Raw genomic sequence first — 18,094 nt, 5'->3', positions numbered from 1 at the left:
TCAGAGCAGAGTTCAGTCCATTGGATGTGAAACTTAGGATCCATACAGGATCCAAATATGCAAAAAAGCACTAGAAATTTCTTGCATTTCAAGGTTCTTTTATGAACCTGTAAGCATTTGACTTTATTTTTTACTATATTTACGTTTACTTTATACTTGCATTATTGTATTATTTGTCTATATCAGTGAAGTGAAGCAGTGCAGCTCCTCACTGTGTTTTCTTTTTTTCCAAACACTAAAACCTTCTCCATTTGGGGAGAATGGGGAAAAAAAATCTAAAAAGTGCATTTTTGTTCTTGAAAGTCTCTGGTGGATCTTATAAATTTGATTGTTCTTGGCATTTTTGATATTTCCAGTCACTTGCGCACCACAGCAGCCACATGTTGTCACTTAAAATCTAAATATCAGATAACTTCTAACTGAGACTTTATTGTATATCATGCTTTTTTAAGAATGACACTAACTCTAAAAGCATGTTTAATAAAACCTCAACAATCTATGTGCTGAGCTTGCACATATTATGTTCTCGTAATCAAAAGAAAAAATGTAGAATAAAAATAGTCAAGAAGAACATTGCCCATTTTTGGAGCCTTGAACAGATGCAAGTGATTAGAGCTTCTTGTTTGGTTAGCTTTGATTTTTTGGTCTCCTTTTTGAAAGTTCTGTCAACTTCATTTTTGCTTATTTCACGTTGTTTGGATAGTTTTGCCTTACTGAGTTTCCTGTGATGCTTCTGGTTATGCGAAAAGTCTAGTCCAAATCACAGCACTTCAAAAATAATAATTTCTCAGTTCTTGGGTTTCCTCAACCCAACAGAGCACTTCTCCCTCTCCAGGTAATAATATACTCTCAATTACTCACTGCCAAGTTCAGATATTCACCACATGCAGTAGTGTGGGACTAACATACACATTGCAGGGTGTTATTCCAGACTTCTGTGTAATATTATGCAGGACCAAATCTGCCTTTTTGTGGTTGCCCTCTTTAAAAGGGAAAGAAAAGGAATCTGCTTTATTTCCTTATCTAGCTGTGGGACAGTTCTTACTAATTCTTATGCTGCATTGAGCAATTAGGTGATCTTTTCTTTGCTCCTGAAAAATTGTTACCCAACAAGAATCTATTTGGCCTATAGTCACATAAAGACTGGGGTTATTATTTAACATTGAAGAGTGGGTGGTTAGTTATACTTGGATCTAATTATATTAATTTTCTTCTAACTCAACAGCTTTGCTTTTTGCCTCTCTCTTTGCTGCTGTTGTCAGTTGTCTGCTTACCTCTGCTGGGCCTCCTGGGTCTGGCTGCGTGGGGGAGGATAAATTATACAGAGATAAAAGGGCAAAAAGTTCTTCCATCAGTATGTTTAAGAGAGAATAAAATATATGCTGTTAAAGGAGTAAAACTTGAGAAAATGAAATGCTTTTGTGATATCTATATTGAAATATTTTTAGTGTTGCTTGGAATATATTGAATTTTGAAACAAGCCATAGAAATGTATGCTTAAGTAACTTCACCTTTCCTCACAAAAGGTAAAGTTGAGGTACTTGAACAAAATTACTTGACTAAAGATCTCTTAACTGTAGGTTTGTGTATTTTACATCGTTTTTCCAAGGGGCTATACCATTCAGAATGCCAAGTTTCTGAAAGTGAAAGATATTGATGTGATGGCTTGGGCTTCCCTCCACCACGGCCTACATTTCAGACTCTACGTATCTCACTCTTCACATTCATCTGAAGTAATTTGTCTCTTAAGACTACTTTGAACTCCCGTGTTCAATTGGGGCATTTCTCTTGGAGTAAGACCTGACACAAATCAAGTAGGGAAAAAATTGCTTGTTCAGGGTAAATTGTTGTCACAGAAGCTGCATGTATCTGATTGAAGCTATTTTATGGTTCAAAGTAGGTATTCCAGGAATGAGCAGTTCTGCTGTCTCGCAGACCTGTACACAGAATTGAATCAAAGGTGAACTGTTTCTATCATGAGATTGTACATTGCAACACGATTTTTAAATGAGCTGCAAAACATTTTCCTACAGAGAAAATTATTGTACAGTAAAGGAAAGATTGCCTTGAGGTAGAAAGTCTGCAAGCTAAGCAAAGCAGATTGCTGGGCTGCTGCAAGCTTCCTGCATGATTTTGGGCAAGCCTTGAAGTTGTTCAGTACTCCTTATTCAGCATTTCATGAGTCATGGGACTGAATTCATTCATACATGTAAAGCAACCTGACACTATTGCAACAAAACTGTGTTGTGCCACTTTGCCAAAGCGTGAAGTGTTACTACATCCTAAATCACGAATAGGCTCTTTTTTTGGTAGACAAAACAGTGGAGCAGTATTCTCACTTACATACTTAGGCCGTGCTCCACTCTAGATGTCTGTGACTGTGAAATACTTGCAGAATCTAGCCCAGCTATAACTATTTCTTGGTGGGCCATGACACTTCAGGCCATCAGGGCCGAGAAAGGGGGGGAGTGAGTGGACGAGGTTTGTGGTTGGGTTTAAACCACGACAGTTCTTTTTTCTATTTTAAAGAAAACATCTCTTTACCTTTCAAGTTACATGGTGAAGTGTCAGAGTGGTTTTGAGAATAATGTCCTTTGTATTCAAGGATCTCAAAAGTTTATAATAAACTTGGGAGGCTTTTGGAGTTGGTACTTTGCATGATTATAGCTCCTTGAAAATTTGCATTCATACTTACTGTGATTAGTATGTTTCATAAAAATCCACTTTGCACACATCTTGAACTCTCAGTATGAAATTATGGCATTCCTGAAACCAGTGTCAATATTACCATTGTCTTCACTGAGACTAGTATTCCACCCTTTCCAAAACATAGTATAATTTATAGCAAGAGATAAGCCTCTTATCGAAGTGCTAAATGAGTTGACGTTCGTCATCTTTTTGTCGCAGTCGTTGCTACTGCTTCACTTCTTGGCTTGTTTGTCATTAAGTTACTTTCCTTTTGCCATCTGGAGTTTTATGGACATACTCCATATTCATTCCTATTTTTGTCCCAGTGAGACTTTCTGCTAAGAAAATTTCTGTGTTTTATGTCTTGCTGGTATCTTTTGCGCTCGTCATTCTTAAATATTGGGAATTACCAGGTGGAGGTGACTTGGTTGGAGTGTTACTCTACTTTTGTCATCCAAAATCAAAAGTTTTTGTGGCATATGAGGTCATCTGTTTGTGAAGTTATCAAATGTCAGTAGTTGTAATGGGTTTCTCAGTAGGAGGAGAAACCTTAATTTTAATAATGTGGCCATTTTAAGTTGGAAAATTAAGAGTAGCTGGAGCAGCCAGAGTAAATAAACCTGTGATCCTACTTTCCTAATTATTTCTGATTAAAAAATAGAAGGTAAGCTTTGAAAATGCACACTTTTAGGGTTTCAACTGGTGACAAACTTTTCTCCCCATGTTAGCCATATTAACAAAGGCCATTTCTTCTACTGCTGTGAATATAAAGTTCAAGAAAAAGGCAGTTCTTCATCTTTCTAACATACACTTTTCTTAGACTGCAGTGTCAGTTTTACTGTGCTGCCCTGTCTGTGAGTCTCAAGTTCACCTTGGAGGTGAAATGAAGGCTTCCCCAGGGATGCCAGCTGAACCTTTGACCCTTCTGTTCTGACTATCACCAAGGTTAACACATCATTACAGCTTGTGATGTTCAGGATACCTGTTCTTTTGGAGCCTTTATCAACCTACACATTTCAGACAACTTAAACAGAAGCTCAAACCAATTGCTTTTTCATAGGAGTTTTTTGATGATTTTTGATAATGAGTTATATTTCTTCTAATTTTGTGTTAAAATAAATGTGACATTTTAAAGCTTATAGCTTTTATCTCTGCTTTTCCTGAGGTATTAAAATAACAGCTATAGGGGCATAAGCAAAAATAAAAGGATGAGGAAGCATTTCCTTTTTACTTTTGAAAATGGGTAGATTCATTGCCTTTGTGGGATAAGTTCTAGTTACTGACAGGTTAAGGACGCTTTGTTTATTTGGGATTGTCTTACCAAGGTACCATGGTGGATAATTAGGTGGTTATAATTAAAATAGGGTTTGGTTTGCTAACCAACAAAATTATATTTGCAAATACTGTCTTGTCTGTGGGATTGATATCTAGCCAAGGGAGCTCTTTTGTAGGGAAGTCTGTTGACACACATTTTCCAAGTACATATTAAAATATTGTTTTAATGCATTGTACCTTATAAATGCGCCTTCAGCAGAATTCATATTTTTTCCTCTGATTGTCCTCTGATAGAACACACAGACCATTTGATTGACCAGATCTATTTCTGGATACTGTTAATGGGCACTGGGGTTTGTGTTCATGAAATACTGAAAAAAATAGATACCAAAGTTGGGATCATTCTTTCTCCTGCATTGTTTCAAATGACTTCTACATATTCTCATTGGAGAATTGACACTAGCTAATGTTGAAAAGTTTTACAAGGTAGAGATGACATATTTATTCAGGTGCAGTGGAGAATGCCAATGCAATTTTTGTTTCTGCTAATGGGGGAGATTAGTTGCAATCCCAAGCAGTTCACAGTCTAATAGATTTTACCTTTGTGTTCTTTGCTCCTTATTTTCTACAAAATGCAATCTTCAGAATAGGTCTACGAGGGTTACACCTAGGTAACTGTCTGCAGCATTCAGCCTATATGCAGTTATTCTTTGTCTGTTTCACATTCAGCTGAGAGTTGAGATATTAAAGGGATAGTGTTACATCGTTTTCTGTCCTCTCTATAAACACTTTGAACCTTTGGGTAACAGGCGTTTGAACAGTAGTTGACAATGCCACAAAAGAGGATTCTGAAAAGAAAGAGTATTGTTTATTTAACCACATGATCATAGAGAAAAAGAAGCAACACTTCAAACCACTCTAGTAGCTATGTGCCTAGATGACTAATTTAGCATCTAAAATCTCTTTCCGATGGAATCCCATATGAATACCTTCTTCAGCATCCCCTCTTAATGAGCTTCTCATCTTCCACTCCTCAAGGAAGTGTGCATCTCGTTAAATCCCTCTTCCTCCTTTGTTTTTTGACTCCTATTGTGTCTCAGGAGCAGAGTTGCTGCCTTGGGCTATGAGTATGTCAGGCTCAGCACAGGCCCAGTCCTCCACTTCAAGGTGAATTTCTCCTAAGCATTTGTTGAAAAGTTGCCATTAGGATCATAAGCTTATACCATTGTGGTATACTTCCAGGCAATCCTGCTGTGAAATTAGCTTGCTATGTGAGCAGAATAAACCCAGATTAAAATCTAACACATTATTAAAGGCAACTCTGAATACCACAAATATGATATTTTAGTATTCGATGCATAGAGTGGTCTACACATCAGGTTGTCCTTTGCATGGATGTTTGAAAGTGTCAGTAATATCTATAGAACTACATTTATGCTTTAGTTCTTACAGGTCTTGAACAAAAGTTGGAATCTAATAGTATTATCCAGAAATTTAAGAACAGTTAAACATTCTTCTGAAATATAGTAGAAATACTCATATTATACCAATTGTTTCTTGCCAGATTTTAGGTCTGGGGAAAATACAGCATTGCAGTCCACTGAAAGTGGATCTCATCAAAGGACAAAACTAATTCTATGTCAAACTTTTGTCAAATGTGTAGTAACACATGGAACTATTTGAAAGGTGAAGAGAATCATCAGAACACTTTTTCCATCTATGTCAACTATTATCTATTACTTTTCTGTCTGCCTTGGAAAAAGTCTGTATCAAGTACCTGAATAGTACAATGCAAAGTACAATGCATAGCTGATGAAATCTTAGTTCAGATGACTATTTTGGTTTTATGCTTATTCTACTTGATGGTTTCTATAAGGTTTTTCCTTAATTTCTGAGTATTCAGAGTTTGGAAACCACATTACAATTCATTAAAAATTAATTTGCATGGGTATCAAATATCGTTTCTTTATCTTTCCTGGACATAAATAAGCAAAAACAGTGGATCTGTGTTGGAACAAACATGTCCTCTAAGATAAATGAAGGTTAATAATGAAGGTTAACTGTTAACAAGATTTTCTGTAAGGTTATACCCTAGTGCAGACATTTGGGTACTGATGTGACCTACTGAAACTTGTTTACATATTGCGTTAGTGGTTAAACCTGTTAATGTTTGTGTTGGAAATGGAGGAAAGGAGGCTAAGGGAGCTTATTGATAAGGTCTTCTGTTTGCATAGATACTGTCAAGACAGTCCTTTACATATGTTCTTCCATGCCAGTGCACATAAGTCAGCATCCCCCCAGCATTCTTTACCATGTATTTTTGCATCATTTTCCTTAGCCTTTCCTTGAGGTGCATCAGCAAAGGGAAAATAATTGCAGTAATAGCAGCAACACAGAAATTCCAGTCATAAATATTCCTAGAAATATTTTTATGCCTTTGGGGTCACAGAGTCTCAGGAGTTATAAGCTCAGACCTTGGTAGGGCTCCAGCTGAGGGCAGCTCTTCCTCATCTGCTTTGTAAATGGTCTGTGATCGATCAGCATGGCACTTGGTGTATTGCATGCCATGGGCTACAGGCAGCACTTTCTGGTGCTCTGTGTTCAGGACCATATTTTGAAAGTGGAATTGCAAGTTCAACTGCTTGGATATGTCAATCAGTCCATCTGATAGTCAGAGGTGGTGACTGCTCCTTACTTTACCCAGTGGCCAAGGACTTTTTCCATAGACTTTAGAAAAATGTGACCAGAATATTGGGTAGATGAGTCTTTTAAATGCAGAAGCATAAGATGCAGGGTTCTGTTTCTCATGCTAAGTAGCTGGCAGAGAAACAGTAATGTCTTTAAATCTTAAGTATATACTTCAGACTGAACAGTTGGGTTTGTATCTGGTTTGGAAGCATAGTGGCTGTTTCTGTGTTTTTAGCAAAGTTTGCTATGGGAATACAACTGGAGTTTTTAACTTCCTCTGACTGTCATAAAAAAAAAGTAATTTGTACCAGAGGAACTGAAATCTGATCAGGTAACACTTTCCATTTTGTGTTAACAATCGCTTCCTAATCATGAAGTGTTTTTATACTGCTTACACAAAAGACGTCAAAACTTCTTATTTCTTTAGCATAGAACTAGCTTTAAAAAAGCCATGCACACAGCCACAGGAAAAACTGGGGAAATCAAAGTGCTGAGTAGTTTCAGTTTCTCTGCCATTTTTACAAGCCCATTCTACCAGCAGCAAACTGCCACAACCAGGACACATTGATTTCCATACAGAACTTGGCGAGCTAGATCGAAGTTTACTTTGCATTGTAAATACAAATGGAAAAAGTCGATCAGCTGATACTTCCAGTGTCCAGAACAGTTTCTCCTTCCTTGCAGATCCCACCCCCCCCCTTTTTTTTTTTTACTCTACCTTTTCCATTGGTGCAGTTTACAATAGCCTTTGAACAACAACAGAAATCATGTCAGGAGTTTAAACCCACTGTGGCCTCTGAGAGGAATAGCAAGAAACTGCCGCAAAGGAAGCAATTAGCTCAGCAGGGCTCCAGAGCCCCCCTAAATAGCTCAGGCAGCCCCCAACGGAGAGCAGAGGAGGCAAGAAGAGAGGCATAATTCTACAGGCTTCATTCTCTTCATTCTCTTTGGTTATTCACACGATAACCACTTCCATTGACACTGAGCAATAAGCCCTTCACTAATCCAAAGGTAAGGGCTGAGTGAGAAAAGGAGAATTGGTAGGCAGCCTGCTCCTGCTGACGCTGGAGCTGTATTTCTCAGTGACAAGCCTCACAGTAGCTCACAAACAACTCCTGGAGGGTATCATACTTAAAAGATGGTGACTGGAAATGTGTGAGCATCAGAGAGCAATGATCCCAATACCTACAGAGAATGGGAACAGTGTATGCCTTGTTCTGCTTGATTGCAATCTGTGCTGGCTTATTTTAAGAGTAACAGGAACCCCAAGTAGGTCCTGGCTTTGCTGTCCATTGCTAAAGATCATTTTATATCATACAGTCCCCTGTGGCGACAGAGGGTTGAACATTTGGGACCTGATTGAGATCTGCAGGTCACTAGCTGCCTGTTGAGTCTGCCTGGAGGGTCTAAAGTAGACTGTGAAAATGATGCTCGGCTTCTGTGTGAATTGGGGAATTTGATCTTTACTTGCATATACATTCTCCTCCTTATTCTTTGAAAGTTTTAATTTTAGCATCTTGCAAGCAGGGACTTCTCTGCAGCTATAATGTCCAGCCCAGTTGCTTTTGAGTCTTCCTTCAATAAAACTGGAAGTTAGAATCAGATTTGCTTGTGGTTGCCTGTGACTACAGTTTTTTACCTCAGTCCTGTAGCACAAAGTTTGTGTGAAGACCACAAAAAATACAAGGAAGTCTGTGATTTATGATTTGTATATGCTGCAGTCACAAGAGCTGCAGTGATCACTGGTAGAAGAGTGAAATGTGGCAGATTAATATACTACTTTTGCATTTAGCTGTCATAAAAAATGAACAATGTGGTGCATGTGTTTCTCTTTTTGACAGTGTTACACAAATTATGTGAAAGGTTTCATGTTTTCACAACTTCGTATGTCCAGAATAAACTAAGTATAAAAGTTAGAGTTCCACTAAGCTTAGGTGCAATCAGCAGTAAATGCAGTAGAAACTTAACCAAGGTTTATATGCCTTTTCTGAAGCATGGTCTCATTTCCATGACATGTCATCGTGGTCAAAAGTCGGAGAATCGGTAGGGTTTTAGTTATGTTAGAAAACACTTTATATTTTCTCAAGGTTACATTTTTCAAAGTATTTGTAGTGTTTAGTTGGTAAGGCCAATACTTTGGAAGTAAACTTGATTCTAAAGTTTCCAAAGAAAAAGTTTTGAATGAGAAGTCAAATTTGCCTCAAAATAGCAACTTGGGGGTGTATAAAAGAATCTACTGCACTTTTGCCACCTGTGACTAGTTTTATTTGCTTAGTTTTATTCTCAGTTTGTCTTCTATGCCATAAAGGGCTCAGGTTTATCCCCAGAGGAGGATGGAAATTCCTTCTTCTTTTGGGAAGGTGCTGAGGCAGCTCCATGGAGGAGAGTTTTCACAGGCAATTGAGTGCAGGAAGTGCAATGATCACGGGAAGGATCTGGGAGCATTCTCTTTCAGTGAGGAGACAGCAGTGGACAGCCAGCCTCAGAGGAGATGTGCCTTTTTGAGGCAAGTAGGAATCTGCTGCATCTCAGAAGGTCACAGAATTCCTGAAGCCAAAGCTGAAAATAATGCCCCACTGCACAGACCCATGCAAAAAGAAAAATAAAAATTAATATACCTATTCTCTCTTCTCAGACTGTGATGATTTTGTTGTTGTTGTCTCACGGTTCTACTTTCAAGTCTAGGAGAACCTTGGTTTTTAGTTAAAGGCCTTTCAGTATTTTACAGAAACTCATCATAGAAGAAGACCTATGAACATCTACTTCATGGCTTTTGATTACTTGACTCCTGTCAGAACAGTTCCATTTAGGAAACCCTCTATAAACACCTTGAAAAATGCTGTATTTTGATATGATGACTGTGAAAGATCTGCACTTTTTTGTCAGATTACAAATGAAGTTTTATCTACTCATGCGTCGGAGCTTTGAAGTTGAAAGCTAGGACTCTGGTATTGGAGGTTTGTGCTCTGCACAGCTCCTCTTTCCTTAGGAAAAAGTAGGAACTTTCCTATTGACAAAATACACCCCATGATATCAAGTTGCCTTAAATGCATGTCATTGTCCTGCCAAGGTTAACTCCAGGCTTAGAAAAGACAATACCTACAAAGACAGTTAGGAATCAACATCCCCTTGAAATCAGCAGCAGAGTCCACATCCCTCTGAAACAGTATGATGGTTGTTCTTCTCTCCCAGTGCTGTCTGCATGGTTTAGGCATCCTCTGCATGTTGCAGAGTCTGGTCTGGTTGTGTCATTGGGCCTCTGCAGTCCCTAGAGAGCCAGTCTGAAGCATCCCTTGGCTTCATTCTTGGGAGCATTTTGACACAGCCCCACAAAGCAGCCTTGTGTCTGTTCATTGCAGTGTAGGCACTCTCAGTGGGAACAGGCTGCTAAATTCCATTGTGGAGTTGGGCTGTGTTGTTTCTTTTATGGAGAGCAGGTAGGAATTTTTTATATGCTTTAAAATTCGTGGTTTGTTAGGATTATTTTTCCATATTACATTTGTGATACTTCAGGTAACAATTAAAACTTGAGAGATTTTGTGTGGCGAATTGACCCCACTTGGTCTGGGATTTTATGCTTGGAACTGTGTAAATAACACAGTGTTGGTGCTGCTTTAAAAATTCCTGTGTGACAGATACTTCAAATCCTGACTTACTCAAGGGGAGAGAAATGAAGACATACCAGACACTGAGTCCAGTTCAAGTTCACTTTTATTTCTGATTTTGATCACTGATTGCAGTGAAAGCTGCAATCCAGAGGAGATTCGTGCATGGGGTTAAATTTACCATTTCACAGAAATATCATAGTTACCATTACAAACATGTCATTCCATTTTGGGCTCAATTGGGCTTTCTTTGGGTGTTGCAGAAAGATTGGTTTGGGTTTTTTTTTGAGAACTTAGCAGGGCAGATTTAAGGCCATGAATGTAGTCATAGCATGCTTTTGTTGTAGGAGGATTTTAATCTTGGTTTACAGTAAGAAAGGAAGTATTGCATAGTAAGTGTTTTGTGCTGTAGCTGTGAAAACGTTTCAGGAAAGTATTATGCTGGTTCAAATATTTTCATATAAACATAGCTGTCTGTACAGAAATTAGTTCTCATTAATGTGAGCCAATACAGCCTATTTTGAATTAAATCTTCCTCTGAGATTAACAAAAGCCCAGTGTTTGTAGAAAGTAAGTTTAGGATTCTTACAGTTTGAAACTTCTGAGAATTATATATGCTGAGGTATGGATTTTTCTTTTCTGAAGTTGATTTATGACTTTCTGCGTGTATCTTGGCTGTTTCCATGATCTTGTTAATTGGGTGAAGTATCAAATACATATGGTAATTCTGATACTTGGTGTCTTGTGATAATGCCAAGGGCTGAATAACCCTCAACTGCCTCTGAAGTCACTCAGTGATCCAGGACACCGATAACCCTTGAGCCTTTGTAGATATCTATCTTCTTGTAGATACAGCCATTAATAATGAGGCCATAAAAGAGGGGAAGGCAGTCTCATGAGCGGACTTGAATGCGATTCTGACTCTGATGTATCCTGGCCAGATTGGCAGGGGTGCCAGAAGCAGCAGCTTGAACCTATTGTCATTTTATCTGCCGTAAATGCTCTTTCCTTTTAAGTAAAGCTATCGTCCCGTGCATTTTGCACCATCCTTTGTAGATTCTACCTTCAGGCCTGTCATCACTGCAAGACTGTTTTGTTGGTCAGTATGGTAGGGGGTAACAATTGACTTGCACTTTGTCATGACAGATTTACAGCACAGGAAGACCACTTGAAAGTGTGTTTTAAGATACTTTCAAATAGAATTTTTTCATGTTTGATGTGGAGGAGGCAGCAAGTACCTTCCTGGGGTCCCGGAGAATGGAACCAAAAGCAGGACAGACTCCCCTGTCTGAACTTTGAAGCTGAACAAGAACAAACTTTAATCATTGTTGAAGACCTATTCCAAACACATTTTGATCTCTAGTGCCTGATATTTAAACATTGCAATAATAGGTAGGGAAGAATACATGAGATTCACAGGACTTGGAACAAGATATTTTTAAATATAAATTTGAGATGGGTATTCTTTTATACTCTTTTTACGCAATTTTGTTAAAGCTGCAAGTGTTCCCTCTTTTGCTGGTGTTCCATGCCTTAAAGTCTGTGCTTCAATAATGAGTCATAATATGGATATACTATCCAGTTTTAGGGTGCTAGACTGCATAGAGGAAACTGAGCAAAAACTATGTTTCCTAACTAAGGAATAAAAGCTTCTTTTTACTTGTATCAGCCACTGATGACACTGTTAATTACAATTGCCTGTACTCACCTGGTTCATTACCTAGTTTATTGTCATTATATTTAGATGGTACACTTTTAAAGCAAAGACTATGTCTGACAGGTTAATATCACATGCCTGTCACATTTCATTTTAACAAAATGGGGTATACGTATGCTATACTGTAGAAGACTGAAATATGTGATATGTGTGATCTCACATAAGCAGAAACCTTGGCTATCCAAACAGAGGTCACTATTTCACTCTGCAGTCTGAAGTTAATTTTCTTACGGATTTAAGTTTGGGTTAGAATTATTTTTCAGCAGAACAGATTTCATCTATTAAATAGAATGTAAAAAAATGAAAAAAATGCCAGTCACTTTTATATTTGGACTTCCGAAGAATTTCTCTCATGGCTTCATTCTTTCTCATATTTCATAGCACATTTCTATGAAAACTAAATGAATCACCCGCATGTATAAAAATATTCTTAACAGAGACAGATGGGTATGGATTTATACATACAGAAATTTACACACACAGCACGCATAGGTATATAAAATATGGTCTTAGAATAAGTGTATATATGTGTGTGTACAGCTATACTGAGTAGTTGGTGGTATGCTGTAGAACCCTTGGGTAAGTTTTTATGGATTTGATTTATTGGCTGACCGAGTTGATTCATTATTTGTATATGATTTTTTGCTGCTGGGTGGCCATAATTTAAATTCTGGACCTAGTTAACTCTGTGGGTGCCTCGAGTTTTCTGTGTGAACATCTCCAACTATTGTTTAAAGAAATAAATGAAGTGGACTTGCTTGAATGAGCAATTTACTCATGAGAAGCAAAATGTGGTCAGGCAGGCAGGTCATACAAAATAGCTTTCAGTAGGTCTTTGTAAGTCACCGTGCTATCGTATATTCTGTTAACGTTCATACAACAATCCATACATGTTACAGGCAACTGAAGATCATCTGCGAACCGCTGATCACAGTCTTCTTCTCATCAGTATTCAGTGCTGTTCTTGTGTTCTCTACTTGCAAAGCCCCGATAAATTTGCTGGAAGGCATAGAACAGAACAAAATCCTGAAGAGGTGTGAGAAGTCAGAAAGTGCCTTGGCATCATTTCTGTATAAATGAAACATAACACTTCCAGCATTTCAAAATTGGACTTAAAACCTTGGCAGTTAGCAGAGTAATTATTTTCCCATGATACTCAGTGTCTACCAAAGTAGTGTAATAAAACTGTTTGTGGTATCTTTTTTTACTAGGAAGAAAGGATTTCTCTTTGTATTCAGTATGATAACAGCTCTTCTGGAGGTTTGAGATGAAATGTTACAGTGCTTGTCTCTAATTCAAACCATTATATCATTTGCTACTGTAAAGTCCAGCTGGTACATTCTGGGGTAGGGGCACAAATACAAAAAGAGCCAAAGCATTCAATTAAAATGCCTCTATGAACTAAGTATTGAATGTCTACACTTTATAAATAGTTCTAATTTGCAAGATTTTAGATACTGGCCCCAAAGGTGATTTGGCTCTAGATACTGGGTATGAACTTACAGTGCTGGATGTAGTGGATATGAAGTTAGGAAGACAAAGAGATGTAGCAGTGGTTCTGTATGTATTACTACAAAAGTTCGTGTGCATGTATTTTATTGTGTACTTTGTTACTTAAACCTATTGGTGTACAGTCCACAAGTATTTGTAGGATTTCCTAGCGAGAGAAAAAGTAGAAAATGCTGCACATAGGGAACATAAATTTATCATAGCTACACATTTCATTTGCAATGATTTATTAGTAAATAGAAGGGCTTGATCAATCTTACTGAGTTCATGGGTATCTTATTGTTAAAATTTAATGGAAAACCTGGGTAGTGACCCAACAGTGGAAGTACACTTTCTTTTAGCCATATGTGAATGCTCTAGTTACAGACATACGTAATTCCACATGCACTTGAGGTACATTTTATTGTAACTGTGTAATTAATCACACTTTAATGTGATTGATAGCTGGCATTGTAGCTGAAGTTCTAAACCGTTCTCCTGTTTTAAGGAACAAACAAACAGAAAAGATCAACAAAGGAAAATCTTAGGAAAAATTAACCAAATACTCTCAGAATTCTGTCTTGAAAGCACAGCTTCCTTCAGTAGGCATGTTACATCTTTGGAAGTCTACCTCAACATCCATGAGGGAATGTTTCCTCTGCTTCTCGTTCCTTATCTAAATCTCAGCTTGGGAGAAAAGCAGTTTTCAGTGATTTTTTCAGATGTTCAAGTGTTTCTGTTTTAATGCTTCTACATCTATGCTTTGAAGAGAGTCTTGTGTTGATTCCTAGAAGAAAATCCTAGGATAGTTCTTTCTGGAGGTTACAGTTTGTGCAAAATATACAGTTGTGTCATACTGTAATGGGTTTGAATGGAGTTTTCTGAATTGTAAAATCACGGAGGAGCACAAATGCATCCTGAACATCAGTAGGACTTATGCTCTTAAGACACATATGAAAATCACTGCTTTCAGTTTACATAGGTTTGAAATCATAATCCACTGAGTTGATAAATTCTTGTGATACATATATTTCTTTGCTAAATCCAGCACCTTCTGTATTTATATACGTGAAAAGTATGTATTTCTGCGTATGTGTCCGGTTATACAAATACCCTAAAATGCATGTGGAAATCTTTCTAAAATTTGTTTGGTTTTTTTTAAAGCCTTTGCATAGATTAGCTGGAAATAAATAGCTTTCTGTGATACAGGGAGATGTAAAACAGGACTTAGTATAGATAGACTTCTAGTTATATTTTAGTCTCTTCTCATGTTTACCAAGAGTTCAGGTGGTAATCTAAAAATGCACACGTATTCTTGAAGAAATTTGTATTTGCAGGTCTCCTTTATTTTTTCATTTTTCATGCCTCAAATCCCCATTGAAATTTCAGCATTACTAGATTTCTGTATGATAAAGGACATATCTTTCCTGTTCTCAAACGACAAATGCCAAAGGAAACAGAATGAAATCTGTATGCAACACTATCTTTGTTATACATGCATGTTCATTTATCTCAATAACTGACTGTCATCTCTGTGTCCGTACATCTTACAATGATAAGAGCCCAACACTGTTCAAGATGTCAAATTTTCAGGGATGGATTTCTAGCTGCAGGCAACTGAAGCAAAATACCTCATATTGAGAACACTCCTCCTTGTCACTGACCACATTAGACCCTTTCCTGTAGCTTCATATGTGGCTTTATTTATTGTGTGCCTCCACCCATTCCTTGAACTGCGGTGGTTTTCATATGTGATTGGACTCATAAGCATATGTTCACTTAAAAATGTAATTAATGTAATTAAGTAATATTTTTGCATATTAAACATGGTTTAATTGACATGGTTTGTATTCACATTGCCTACACAAATTTTGCTGCGGTTTGGTGAACTTTAAAACTTGTTCAACCATTTTGTCAATCAAATGGGAGAATAAATGCTTTCCAAAGGAGAGCAGCAATTTCCATATGCATTTAATATATATTTTGATATAATAAGATTTGAAATCACAAAAGGGAAGGATGCTTTCTAATTCTTGCATTGTTGGAATTCTGTTATCTTTCAAGAACTGAATCCAGAAGTAAAAGCAGAATGTTATTCATTTGCCACTAAGGATTTAATTGCTTCTGCCCAGCTGCTTATCAGCCTTTAAAATTCTGTAGTTACAGGTGAAGAGCTAAAGAATAAAATATTTCCTTCACTTCCCTGAGAAAACCAAAGCAAACACAAAACTCATGAATAATAAGGAGCATTACCAGCAGTAGGATAACATACACATCTTTCTTGTCAAAAAAAAAGTAATCACAGCACTTGATGTGAAAATGGAATTGATGTCTAGTGCTAATTTTTGCTCTTCACCTGATTATATCAGACTGCAGTAGTACATAGGAAAGAATTGTAGACTTTCTGACCTGTTGGCGTTAAACAGGCTGTTGAACAATCAGTCTTATTTTATGCAGAGTGAAGAATAGAGTAACAGGGGTCCAAATCTGAGAGATTTTAAAATACTGATGTAAAACTCAGAGGCAAGCTCTTTGCAAAGAGAAGGAAATTAGGTTAATAGGTTTTGGGAGGGGGATTCACTTTGTTGTATGTTTTGGAAAGTCACTGATAGCTTGTTCTGATTCATTGTCTGTTACAAAACCTCTTTCAAGTTAACAAATATTATTAAATCAATAGTTTATATTATAAAGTATTTGTTGTTATCCTTGATTTGTCCTAGATCAGAGGAGGAAAGCTTATGATCACATACACAAGAAAGAACGATGCTGGCAAATATGTTTGTGTTGGAACAAATATGGTTGGAGAACGTGAAAGTGAAGTTGCGGAGCTCACTGTTTTAGGTAAGACCTCCTTTAAGACTTTGTTGATGAAAATGTCCATGTTAGGGTTTTCCTACTAAGCTTTCTATTAATGATCATTCTCATCTGTTTCCTTTTTAGTGTTGCAAATGTTTTTGTCATGGTTGTGTTCTAGCAAATGATTGGCACTTAATGGCTTTGCAATCCACCTTGGACTGGTTTTGCTATTGGAAGATACTTTCTTAGTACTGAAACTGAAAATAATCCCAGTGTCCATTATCTGGATCAATATTTTAAAAGACTAGCAAAACGAAAATTAGCACTACTATGAAGGAGAGGCTTAATTTTTTTCCTCTCTTAATAAAGAAAATCAGAATCATTGCAATTTCTATCTTAAATATTTATCCTTTTGTTTATAGCTGTGTGTACTCAGTGTTGTGACGATACAACAGGTCTGCTTGTTCAGGTGCTCATAATGATAGCTCTGAGTATCAGAAAATCTGTTTTTATTTAAGGTAACAGCTTAGCTGAGAACTGTGGGGTTTGTTGTTATTGCAGAAAAGAAGCTGTAATGCCAAGTGCAATCTCATAATTCCTTCAGCGTGGGGGAATTGCCTCATGGTGATTATAGATGCAGCCTTCATAGTTTTCAAAATGTGTCCTCTGTTTAAGTAAGGGAGGCTTGAGATAGCTCAACTGTTTCTGTAGAAGGAGTATTTTGTGTCTTCACAGGATGAGAGTATCCAAGCCATGGTTCATAATGTGCTGGTTTCCATCACAGTGCTATTGCAGTAATCCTGGCTCTTGCTTTTGTTTTTAATTCAGGTTTAATATCTGTCTTGTCAGTCTTTGGCACTTTCATCTGTCTTCATTGTGTTTTACAGTTAGGACTCAGCCAGCTTAAAGTCCTGTTCAGAGTTTTGTTTGAAGTATGGGTTTTCCATAATAAAACAAGATTGTATGCCATCTTCAAGATGTTGAAACTGAATCTTCAGCAAGATAGTGTAGATGAAGTTAAGGAAGACTTCCTATGATCCACACTACTGGGTTTTGGTGGAGGTTTTGTTTATTTTGTTTGGGTTTTTTTTGTTTGTCTGGTAGATGTTGTTTGTTGGGTTTTTTTGACTTACAGACACTTTTGAAGCACTCTGGGAGGAAGTTTATTGTCAAACAGACTTTTAGAACTTCCAAGCAAAATCTAGAATCAAAAGGAAGTCGTAGTTACATGAGTAAAGTTGTGGCACTGAGCTTGTAGTTAACAGTACCAGTCTATCAGTCCCTAGTCTAACCAGGGGATTATGGTACAGACTGGTAGGTAATCCAGGCTGGAAAATATGACTCTTGCTGAACACCTGTAAGAGGGATGCATTGCAAAGAGAGGTCTGTCTTTGCATTTTTCTTCATCTCATTTGCTCTTTGGACATATTTCTTGTTTTCAGCCTGGGAGAACCAGTAAGGTTTTCTTTCCAAACAGGACAGTAAAGCTTTGAATGTCTTATCAGTCTGTGCCTAGAAATCTTTAATACACCTAATTCTTTCAACTCTGGCCCTACAGATGCACAAAAGACCATGAGAAACATGCTGATATTAAAAAATTTCAATATATGTCTTCTGTTTATGGGGTTTTGGTTATTTAGAAGTTGAACTCTTACTTTAAGTCTCTGCTTTAGATCAGAGGGAGGGCTGCATGCCAGGAACTGTAATATTAGAAAGTTTCAAAGTGATCCTTGCTAAGCCTTCCTTGTATTTACCAAATAATCGTGTAACAAAGATAGATACCGATTTTCCTTATTCATATATGTGATTTGAATAAGAGCGTTATGAATGGGCAGAC

The 18,094-nt window shown here is 37.4% G+C and overlaps 1 protein-coding gene across 1 annotated transcript in view; it reads left to right on the top strand.

Moving 5' to 3' along the window:
* The window catches only part of ROBO1 (roundabout guidance receptor 1), a 306,344-nt gene that overhangs the window by 205,560 nt on the left and 82,690 nt on the right, over nucleotides 1–18,094 (top strand). The window contains exon 4 of the mRNA XM_065676377.1: nucleotides 16,182–16,302. Coding sequence (XP_065532449.1) covers nucleotides 16,182–16,302 — 121 coding nt within the window. The remainder of the gene's footprint in view (nucleotides 1–16,181; nucleotides 16,303–18,094) is intronic.

The sequence above is a fragment of the Lathamus discolor genome, chromosome 4, assembly GCF_037157495.1.
Source record: "Lathamus discolor isolate bLatDis1 chromosome 4, bLatDis1.hap1, whole genome shotgun sequence".
Classification (NCBI taxonomy): Eukaryota; Metazoa; Chordata; class Aves; order Psittaciformes; family Psittacidae; genus Lathamus; species Lathamus discolor.
This window is presented reverse-complemented; position numbering and strand designations above follow the sequence as displayed.